Source organism: Periplaneta americana, chromosome 15 (genome assembly GCF_040183065.1).
Source record: "Periplaneta americana isolate PAMFEO1 chromosome 15, P.americana_PAMFEO1_priV1, whole genome shotgun sequence".
Taxonomy (NCBI): domain Eukaryota; kingdom Metazoa; phylum Arthropoda; class Insecta; order Blattodea; family Blattidae; genus Periplaneta; species Periplaneta americana.
In genome coordinates this window covers 171,640,418-171,652,961 of record NC_091131.1, presented here as the reverse complement: position 1 = coordinate 171,652,961, position 12,544 = coordinate 171,640,418, and the positions used below count along the sequence as shown (strand labels likewise).

At 33.1% G+C, this 12,544-nt stretch overlaps 1 protein-coding gene across 1 annotated transcript in view; it reads right to left on the bottom strand.

The window, feature by feature from the left end:
- LOC138715761 (uncharacterized protein CG3556-like) overlaps positions 1–9,923 on the bottom strand; it is a 69,111-nt gene extending 59,188 nt beyond the window's left edge. Inside the window, exon 1 of the mRNA XM_069848808.1 lies at positions 9,846–9,923. Within this exon, the coding sequence (XP_069704909.1) occupies positions 9,846–9,923 (78 nt within the window). The remainder of the gene's footprint in view (positions 1–9,845) is intronic.
- Between the last annotated feature and the right edge of the window lie 2,621 nt (positions 9,924–12,544).

Below are 12,544 nucleotides of genomic sequence, written 5' to 3'. Positions count from 1 at the left end.
AGTATTAAGCTATCAAGAGTAATTTACTTATTAAGACATTTAAAACCTTTAATACCAAAATTCTACCTCATAAATTCTTATTACATCTTCTTCAATAGTATATTACCATATGGTATTCATTTTGGGGAAATAGCAGTAGTATATCCAAGATTGTTATTATACAAAAAAAAAAAAAAAGCTATACCGGTACGTATTTTAACAGGGTCTGCATATGACGCTCATTGTAGACCACTATTTATTCAAGAAAAAATTTTAACTGTCATAAATTTATATATATATATATATATATATATATATATATATATTTATTCCAATGTCTAATGAAAATTAAGAAAAATCTTAACACTTATCACCCTAAAACAGAAGTTCATTACTATAATACAAGGTACTCGTACAATTACTGTCTTTCATAACCTAGAGTTAGATTAAGTAAGTCCAAAAAATGGTTCAATTCTATTGCTATAACAATGTTTAATAAGTTACCACAAAAGGCACATCATACAAGTTATATACAATTTAAATCTGTTTTGTATAACTGGTTAACCAACCATCCATTCTATAGTATTAGTGAATTTCTTGACTCCACTGTAAGATATATTTGCTCTTCATTATTACGATTATTATTAGTATTGGTTATTGTTATTATTATTATTATTATTACTATTATTATTATTATTACTACCAGTATTGTATTTCATTTGTATTGTTGTATTCATCTGTTTTTATATTTTATGTAAAATATTATTTTATTTTGTATCTATTAAAACAAACTGTTGCTCATGACATTAATAAATGATTGATTGATTGATTGATTATATTAAAAAAATACTGTGAATGCACAAAAGCACAGGGATAACATAATCACACCATTCCTTGATGAATTAACTGACATTGATTGTACACAGGAATTTTTTCACAAGCCTGCTCTATAACGCATACAGCTGATCTGTCGTTAGCTTTACTTGAGGAAATCTTTGAAGATATGGCCATCAGTGAGGGAATATAGCAAGCACGATCCCTATATCTTACTGTATGCAATTTCTATTTATGGGGAAATTAAAAATAAAGTTCATTCAAATAACACTCATACGTTGGAAGACCTGAGAAACAATATAAGAAGGGAAATTTTAAGATGTGTGGTGGCACAAGGACATCATTTCAAACATTTTCTATGACAAAGGTAGGTGGTTATTGTAGTTTGTAATTTGTATGAGCAATCTATGTGCTTGACTCAGGGGGATATGAATATCCGACTCTGCCAGCAACACATGCGAATGCACAATGACAGATAAACGTCTATCTAGAGACTCTGTATAAGCCTAGAGAAAAATATATTTCTTCAGCTGAAATACTGTACATTAACGTTAAATTTATTTCTTAAATTCTAACAAATCCACCAAAATATGGATCAAAATTGAAGATATTTTAACAGACTGGAGACCAATCAAGATATGGATGTGGCTTATCACCTATCTTACTTATTGTGAATATATGCACTCATCAATAAATGGAAACAAACATCTTATTGCAGTATACGAATAAACAGAAATATTACAACCGATATTTTACTTTTTGAGAATTATCTAATGTTATTGGTACCTTCAGAAAATGACTTACCAAGCTCAATTTATAATCTTCATAAAATGAGTAAATAATAAAATATGAAAATTTAATCTTAAAAATAAAAATCATGGCATTCTGTAGTAAAGAACCCATCCGAAGTGAAATTTTTTATCCAGACAACAAAATTCTGGAGAGGGTGAATGAATTTAATCATTTGGGATATAATCTAGCCATTAAAGGTGGAGATGATATTAAAAAATACACAAAAACAATGGGTATTATCTACAATGTAGGCCTATTGAAGCCTTCAGAGGCCAAAAATTAATACACTCGCTTAAGCCGCTCGCGAGATCTGTCCTCTGATAGGCTTATGTAAGAGAAGCTTAGACTTAAAAAGATAGGATATAAGCAGAATGACAGCTTGTGGAATGAGTTTCATAAGACAGATTGCAGGTCACACCAAATTTGATCACAGAAGAAATGAGCACATCATGATGGAACTTAACATCAAACCTGTAAAGAACACAGATGGAGTGCAGTAGCACAGTGAGACTATGAATCATGTTCCCACTATTTTCTTATAAAGTTACTGTGATCATACATAGGGTGTCTAAAAAATAAACCGACATTTCCGGAATGTTCCTGAATTTAAAAAAAAAACACACACAAAAGCCGAAGGTTTCAATCTTCGAACTCAAGTAGTTCTAGAGATATCAAACATAATTTGTGATTAGCGTTATACCTGGCTCTGAACTGTTCAACTTCTGACTTGCCGCCCAATCAGAGAACAGCTCTCCGTATCTGTTTAATCACTCTTGAGTTAGGTTGATTTCGCATAATTTTACTTATTAAAAAAATGAAAATCATTTGAGCGAAAATTAACAAAACATAGGGAATGTCTTTTCTACAAATAACACATACTCTTTGCCCTTCTTTCGGCCTTTCAAACATTGATTAACTTTCATTATTGGGACTAGGGCTTAACAAATTCAGAGAACGAAAACTTGAAAAATATTTTAAATAGGAATATGGTATTTTTACTGGCATATTTCTTAACCCTGTGGTTATTATTACAATTGAAGGGCTTTTTAAAAGAGAACCATAGTTCAAAAATTGCAAATTTAAGATAATAAGCATGTGGTGAGTGTATTGTAGTGGCTATCTACTGAATTATTTGTTGTTTATAGCTTTTAAGGAACAAGCAGGTTCATTGCTGCCCTCACATAAGCCCGTTATCGGTCCCTATCCTGAGTAAGATTAATCCACTCTCTACAATCATATCCTATCTCCTACAAATCCATTTTAATATTATCTTCTCATCTATGTCTCAGCCTCCCCAGCTCTTGATTCGCCCATACGTACTACATGCCCTGCCCATCTCAAACATTGGGATTTAATGTTCCTAATTATGTCAGGTGAAGAATACAATGCATGCAGTTCTGTGTTATGTAACTTTCTCCATTCTCCTGTAACTTCATCTCTCTTAGCCCCAAATATTTTCCTAAGCACCTTATTCTCAAACACCCTTAACCTCTGTTCCTCTCTCAAAGTGAGAGTCCAAGTTCCACAACCACCTGTTATACTGAATTATTTGTTAGTGGAAAAAAAAAAATACCTTAGTCTTATGTTATAGGAGTGGAAATTTTCAATGGTTTTCATAAAACAACCATAGTCCAAAGACTTTTTGTGAACACAGCCATTGACCAGGTTGATGGTAGCATTTACAAATATCCCATTCATATCATCTTGAAACATTTATGCATACAATTTTAAACTGTAGTAGACTGGCAGTATTGCTTTTTATGTACACAGCAAAAGTCATCTAAAAAAAAAATAAACTTTAACACGCGAATTGTTGTATTAGTTATGGAGTCATCTTTAGGTGCAGAAGTAACCCCATGGAAGAAACGTAAACAACGAAAAGAGAATAAATAGGATGTAATAAAGAAAAAGAAGATTAAAGGAGAGGCACATTTCAGCCACAAGAGAGAATTTTTTCTTAAAACAACCACTTTCCACAGTTACCTATATTTACATATAATATATTTCTATGAGGCAATTTAAGTTATAAATGTACTTCAGTTTCCCGAAGTTTCTGTAACACCTTAAGAAATGACATGTTTAATTTTTTTTCCAAAAAAAAAAAACCCCCTTCAATTATTTCGATGATCTGTTTTTGAGACACTCCATATATTACCAATATAGAATTCTGTCTTCAATATCAAAGAAAAATACCATTTACATACACCTAACCATGTAAATGAGGCCCACAGATTTATTCTCTCATCCAACGAAAGTCGGTTTCTTCCGAGGTTTTCCCCAACCGTGGGACTGATGCCAGATAGTCTATAGCGAGTCCTCGGCCACACTTCATTTAACCCCCTTTGGACTGATTACTTGGTTGGGGGTTTTCCGAGGTTTTCCCCAACCATAAGGCAAATGCCAAGTAATCTTTTGGCGAATCCTCGGACCTCACCTCATCTCACTACATCTCGCCAAAATATTGTAGAAAATTGCAAAATTGTAAAAATTGTAATTGTAATTGTAATATTGTAAAATTTTAACTTGTTCCACATTTTAAATCTTCATTGCTAATGTAAGATTTATGGAATATAATAAATGAAATGAAAATGTAAAAAAAAAAAATCTTTCTGTCTAAAAATCCATCATCCTATTCCAGGATTGAGTTGAAATGCAAGCATAGTAATCACTAAATCATCAGATATGCTTTTATTTATAATTATCACAGCTCTACCATTTTAAAATAATTACTTAGCAAGTAGAGTTGAGCCGTTCAGAGCACAAGTGGTGTAAGTTAGGAATGGGTAATGAGGTTTAAAGTAAAAATTCTGTAAAATACAGTGCAAAGTAGCAATTAATAAGTCCTTCTTGCTATTCACTGACTACTAATAGTTTAAATAAACTGAATATTAATTGCTACTTTGCTCTGTATTTTACAGAATGTTTACTTTAACCCTCATTACCCATTCCTGACTTACACCACTTCTGCTCTGAACGGCTCATTTATATCAATATGTGAAGGCGGTACAATGGTCAATGTTAAATACAAGTACCTGCCCTAAAATAATCGATTTTATTAAAATATACGTAATTACTTGATACAGTGAATAATTCATTTACATTTCAGATTGATTAATTCTTTATATAGGCAAGCCACCTCTAAAACTCATCATTGTAAACCTGTGTGCAAGAGCAACGAGATTTTCTTGTGCACATCTCTCAAAATCCACCTTCGGTTTGCATGTTTGAATAAGATCTTGTACCTGTACAGCCAGAGCTGTGCTGTGGAGGTTTCCAAAGCTGCCGTCAGGATGTTGCTGCTCTGCCAGACCTACACTAGGCTTCTTTACTTAGTGGTCCAGATTTCGGTTCCGGTGGTCATGAACAATGCAGTTCAGAGCAAGCAATACCATAGACAGCGTATCTGTAAATCACATCACAATCAATCAGAATGAAACAAACAAATCTGAAATCTGATCTAAAATTGAATTACAAACACCATATTTCTGTATAGATTGTATATAGTCTATGGAATATAATGGCCGAATTTGGAATACCTTTGAAATTAATCAGATTATGTAAAATATGTATGAAAGATATGGTAAGCAAAGTAGTAACAAATGGAATTATATCAGAAGAATCACAGAAACCTGCAGAAAAGTATATTCTATTATCCATGTGCTAAAAAGGATAAATGTTCATCTTCCCTCTTGCTTAAAAAAGTCCCTTGTGCAAACTTGTGTTTCCCTATTTTGACTATGCTGACATTTTATTGACTGACCTTTCCAGCGACAACAAAACAAAACTTCAAAGTGCTCATAATTTGTGTGTACGTTTTGTAAGCAATGTTCGTAAATATGATCGTATTACTCCATCCCTGGAAGCAATAGGTTGGCTTAAACTAGATAAGAAAAGAAATTTACATTCACTTCTCTTTCTCTTCGAAATCTTGAACTCTTCTATTCCTTCGTACCTGTCGTCTCGCTTCACTTACCTTTCTTCCCACCACAATCTGAACACACGCTCTCGCCATGAAACAATACTAACAATACCATCCCATCGCACCTCCTCATACTCATCCTCTTTCACAATAGCCCTGCCAAGACTCTGGAATTCGTTACCTGCTAGCATCAGGGACTGTCGAGATAAAATTGAATTCAAACACAAACTTACTAGGCACTTGGTCAGTAATTGAGACTCGTTCAGACATGGTTTCTTGTAAATAGTTCTTTTAATCTACCACAAAATATCTCAATATCCGGTAATTTCATCACTATAGAATTTTGTTATTCTAGGTTTAATTTGTAATTCAGTAAATACAAAAATATTCTATGATAAAATCTCTAGCTTTCATTAATCAGGTATCTTGTCGTACTTTAATGTTTATTGTAATTGTAATTGTAAATTTAATATTAATTGTAATTTTATTCTTCATATTATACTTGTAATCCCCTGGTAAAGGGGCAGAGAAGGCCTGATGGCCTTATCTTTACCAGGTTAAATAAATAAATAAATAAATACTAAATACTAAGAATTCGTAAATCAAACAGGATTAAAACAAGGTGACGCTCTCTTGCCAATCTTATTTAATATAGCATTAGAGAAGATAATACGACAGTTAGACTTAATACCAGATGGAATAAACCTGGGTGGACAACATAAAATTTTTGCATATGCTGATGATTTATTATTAATAGGAAGGAATGAGCTTGAAATAAGACAGCTATTTATTGAATTAATGGAAAAAGCACAAAACATTGGATTAAATATTAACGAGTAAAACAAAATATATGGTAATCACTAAAACAAAAAGGATTCCCAATAGTTTTAAAATAAAAAATTATACTTTTGAAATAGTCAATCAGTTCAAATATCTTGGTGTTTTGATAGACAATTCTAATGACAGAAAACATGAAATACTTAACAGCCTACATAATGCAAACAAAACTTTTTATGTTATTCACAACTTATTACGTTCCCATTTTTTGACCAGAAATTTAAAAATCGTTTTTTACAAAACACTAATCCAACCTGTACTATTATATGAATCGGAAACATGGAGCTTAACTAAAAAGGAAAAACACAAATTAATAGTTTTTGAAAACAAAGTGTCGAGGAAAAATTTTGGTCCAATTTTTTATACTTGGAAACAAGTGGAAAATTCGACATAATAATGATATTCACAAACTTTATAATCAACCGTCAATTGTACATGTAATATGGACCAGAAGATTAAATTGGGCAGGACATGTTATACGTATGGATGACTGCAACAAATATATATGAACACTTTTAACAACAGAAGGCCACTGGGAAGACCTCGAAGTAGATGGAAAGATGAAATTCAGAAGGAATGCATAGAAATGCGAATTACCAACTAAAAGGAACTAGCAAAAGACTGAACAGAGTGGAAGCGTTTTGTGAAATCAACATGGAGTGGACATGCTCCATAATGTCCTTTGACTGATTGATTGTATTTCTGTATAGGCCTAAACCTTGCATGGAAGTGCAGAATGATCCATATAAACTTTTACCATTTTGATTAGTTTTGATCTTCCTTCCGGAATTCAATGTAATCTTTAAATAATTTATTGAATTTTATTATCACAGTGACTACGAGAATCAGTACAAGTGGTCATGACTGAAATAATACGACTGCCGACTTCCATTATTGTTGAGAAGTGTATTTAGTGAGAAGTTAGCAAACATACAGTACTCTTTTGTGCAGCATGTTGTTTTGGATAAAATCTACCAGTACTGTATTATAAGTTCCTTGATCGCAAAGCAAAAGACATTTCAAATAGAGTTGCTGTATGTGATATTACAAAGAAGCCAACAATTCTATCGTCTCCTCAGCGATAGTGGTGAAGATAGAACAGTAATGCCTCAAAATCATATAGCTGCATGATGATCGATAACATTTAATGTACTTACCACAGAAATCTTTATCCCGATTAAGCCAGACACGAGAGAAGAAGAGGGGGCTCGACATGTGGCAGCAACAATGGTCCAATTCGACGAAAGGAAGGATAAGCAAAGCCTTTTTTCCCTCAGTCAAGAGGAGGTTGAGCCGAAAGGTACCCATTTCCCCGGAATTCACAGCAATGACAACAGGACACGGAAAGCTGAGGGCATATCTCCACAGATTTAGAATAATAGAGTCTCCCATATGCCCATGCAGACAGCAGGAACAAACAGTCAATCACGTAATATTTGATTGTAGCATAGTGACCAGACAAAGGAACGACATGATAAGAAAAATCCAAGAAGCAGGAGGCAAGTGGCCAACAACATGCGAAGCACTGGCCTCCAACTATCTACAAATATTTTCGACCTTCGTCTGTAGTATAGACTTCACAATTCTGTGAAACATCAAACTGACAGTGAAATTGCAAAACTTGTACATAGGATAGTGAAAGTGAAGTCTTGATAATTTTTAATTATAATTTAGTGTGTTTCTATCCTTATGTGGGGTTTGGTAATTTGTAATTATATTTTAAAATGATTATATTCTAATTGTATGTATAATTTGTAAAACTGATACTGTGGAACTATGTCCATGTCCTTAATGTCTTTTGATCTATCTGTGTAACTTACTGGTATATTATCTTTATCCTTTTGAGTGTTTATTGCTTACTGAATTGAAATCTGTACCTAGGAAAATGTAGGAGTGATATATACTTAAATTATTGGTGCTAATGGAATTTAAAATTGTAACTAGGGAAACATAGGGTCTTATAATCTTGAATTAATAATGCTAATGTAATTTGTAAGTTTGTAAGTAGGAAGGTGTAAGGATTCATAATTTGGAATGGTATTTAACTATAATTTTATTCTCATCATATATCTTATCACAAAGATATTTATTGATTACGCAACTGGTAAATTTGCAATCTTAAAAATGTAATTATCTAGAAATGTCAAAACATGTAATATTACAACCTATGTAATGGGGCATGTTGAAATATATACTGTAAAAAAAACACATACACACACACTTTTAGAAGAAAAAAAACAAAAAGCATAATTTTTTAACACATACTTTTGGGTCAAAAATTTAAATTAATTTTACAGAGTTTTAACATGTACAAAAACGGCAGGAGAATAATACCTAGTATCAATTTTGTCTTACTACTATTATTTTAAAAACTATATAGGCCTAATTTTTAAATTTGTAATTTAAAATTAAATAAAAATTAATTTTGAAAAAATCTTAAAATTGTTCAAAATCAAAATTTGGCAAAACTCATACTAGGCCATGTTTATGGGCAAGGTATCTACTAACTGTAAAAATTTCAAGACGATTGGATTATATTTACTATAAAAAGTACATGCCAAAATGATGAAAAAAAAAGTTCCGGGAAATTTGTTTTAAAGTTTATTGTAGGCTATATATTATATGCTAATAATTGGCACTCACCACAACCATAAGTTTTTCCTTCCTTCTGCTTCAAAACGTTCTCCCTGTGAATTCTGGCAACCCTTTCCTTCTGTCTTCTGTGTTTCTCCATCTCCAAACAACGTCAAATACTTTGTTTGATGCGGCAATGGTCTCATTGTTTGCAAATTTTCTTTTTTTATTTCTGACACAGGTTGTGTTGGTCTCCTGGAGAGTTCTCTTTGGTATGACCCCGGGTTGAATTGTCTAACTGCTTCAATTACTGCCAGATGTACCTTTCTTTTTTGGACACAAAATTTTCTTTGGGCACTTTGCCCATCTGACACTATGCAAACTCTCATTTGGATTTTGTGTCATTTCTCCTGTACATCTGCTAAAATGGTATCTCATGACAATCTCTGGTATACAGGTAGTATTTTAGTCACACGGGTGTCATTAAAGGGAGTATTGACCATTTCTTTATGGGAATTTGGCTTTTCTCCCTTCACTTTGGTTTTATCATAGAAGCACCATGAGTTCACTCCTTTAGGGCACTTAAATTATCATGTTCTGGCTTGGAATCTGTGCTTCTACAATGGTACAGAGTGGCCAACACAGCAGTCTTCATGTTTACAACATCAGGAATAGTGGATAGAATAGTCTCCCTATAATAGTGTCCTAGCTTCACTATTGTAGTGTCTTTCAAGTTACCCCGAGTGTTGCCTCCCAAATTTATACCTCTTGTCTTCCATTTTTTTTATTTCACTTCTTATGCCAGAACCTAACCTCTTAGAAATATGGTTCAGGCACTCATCTTTGATGATGGGATGTGAATTATCATATACATTTAGTTTCTGCAGATGGTTGAACGTCTTGGACTCACCATCTGACAAAAGCATAGTATATCGAAACTCAGTTTCTCTGATCTTTCCCAGAGCCTCTCTCCAGCCTCTACCTCCATTGCTGGAGATGGCCCTAAATAATTCCTAGGCATCACACTTTGATTTGTGCCCAATATACCAAAAATGGAATTTTGGACTCCCACTGCCAAGATTTTTTGCTGTCAAAAAACATGTAGGGCCTATGGCAGTAAGCTTATTTGGAGAGAATCTCAAAATCTATTACGAGGTCTGTCAGAATGTCTATAACACAGCCCATCCCATAATTATTTGTAAATTCTCTCTTCATCCAACTCCCATCAAAAGTTACACCAATACTCTCTGCCGCCTGCAGTCAAGGGCTGCCGAACATTGAAATCTTTCAAATCCAAGTTAGAAAATTATCTTATGACGAGTTGCCAAACTAACTTACTATTATGACAGGTGTTGTATTGCATGTTTCCACGTATTCACATTTTTTATGTTCTAGTGATATTCAATTTATTTTGTATTTTTGTTTTCATATTTTCCGATAATGGTATATCTATAATGTGATAAGTTGAGCTATATATAATCGTAATTTTCCTTACTGTGTGTACGTTAAAATATTGTATTCATTGTATGCTTTGTACTGCACTATTTTATTACTATTATTATTATTATTATTATTACTATTCTTATTTTTTATCATCATCATATATTATTATTATTATTATTATTATTATTATTATTATTATCAATAATTGTTATTTTTTATACTTTGTATGTCTAATTTATTTTGACCTGCTGTTCACATTTTATTATGCTTTTTTTCTTTCTTTCTGTATGTTATATATTATGTCTGATTTCTACTTACTTGTTGTTTACATTTTATTATTATTATTATTATTATTATTATTATTATTATTATTATTATTATTATTATCTTATTCAGTTCTGTGTGTAAAATTGTAGTGTACTTTGTAAATTTGTAGTGTTTTTTGTAACCATATACCCATTCTGTACTAAAGACAATAAACTACTGTCTTCCTCCGACGAGTTTAGTGCTGGGACCTGAGGTATTCTTGCCATCGGTGAGGGGGGGCTGCAGGTAGATTCTTTTGTTGCTACAACCAAGCCGAGCCGAGTAGAGTGGGAAGTATTAATCGTCCAAAAATATGCAGTCTTCAGTTTGTAGTAGTGTGTGAATATGTCATATACATATTGTTTACCTAGGCCTATATGATTTTGTTATTAATATATTAAATGTATTGTTGCAATTTTTGTCATACATCTCCTTGATGTCAGCTATGTTAATATTATATGAATTAATATAATAATAGTCTGTGGCGCTACAGCCCTTGGAGGGCCTAGACTGACCAGCTGGCTGCTGGCCTCACGCCCACATGCCGAAGCAGAGGTGGACGATCATCCAACCAGAATGCAGGTATCGTATGGTTAGCACGATCATCCCCCCAGCCGTTATAGCTGGCATTCGCAACCGGATTTCACTAACTATCGTAGCTCCACAAGTGCATCACGATGCTGGGTGGGCACTGGTCCCATACATTGGCCGAAATTTCATGAGAAAATTTCATTATATGAATTACTTATATTAAATATTTCACCGTTACAAGTCATTTTTAAGGAAATATGCTGTAAAAAAGTTTTTGGTTTAATTACATTGGATTTTTAGAATATGCATGATTGGTATCGTGAAAAACAGATTCCTATAATGTCATGCGAAAATCATTTGTTGGTGGCATCTTCTAATACAAATCAAGTAGTTTTACTTCTCAAGTGAGTTCAGCAGTAGCCTACAGTATATTTAAATTGATTACTTTATAAATTTAATTCAATTCTACTAATCACTAAATTTTATAGTATGATTCTTCTTTTCATTTATATTATTGTAGTTGTATTATGATTTTTCTTTTGATTTATTTTATTGTATTTGTATTTCTGGTGGTGTGATGGCACTAACTTCACCAAAATAGACAGATAGACAGACAGACAGACAGACAGATAGACAGAGAGACAGATAGATAGACAGACAGATAGATAGACAGACAGACAGATAGATAGATACATAGATAGATAGATACATAGATAAATAGATAAATAAATAAATAAATAAAATTTTCTACAATACTTGCCTTCTCTGAACACGTAAGTAGGAATGGTTGTATCTCTATCTCGCCAAAAATACGTTAGAAAACTAATAGGCATAACGCTCTCGTAAATTGAGCGAATGTTTTCAGTATGATTGTACTTCCTTCCAGACTGCCGCTGTCACTCCAGAATCGCGCTAGACTAGTCGGAACCACATTCCTCTCAGCACTAAACTCCTCAGAGGATGACAGTACCAGTCGTTACGTCACACGAGAAAGTTAGCATGCCACAGATTCATTCATATTCACAGTTTCTGCAACTCAAGAGGCCCAATATACAACAAGCTCAAAGGAATCACACACTTAATCCAAAACAGCGAACATCCTATACGATATCAAATTCCCCAAATAATCCAAACTTTTACAGAATATTACTGCACTCCACATTGTCCAATCTTCCCTTGCTTTCCACTATATTGCATCCAGTATGAGGTTTTCCAAAAAAGCATACATACAGAGACACCATAACCTTCAATAAACAAGAGACAAATACGGGACGAATCCGAGAATTTATAACCAACATGGAAGAACAGGAGCCCTATATAGTGCAGATT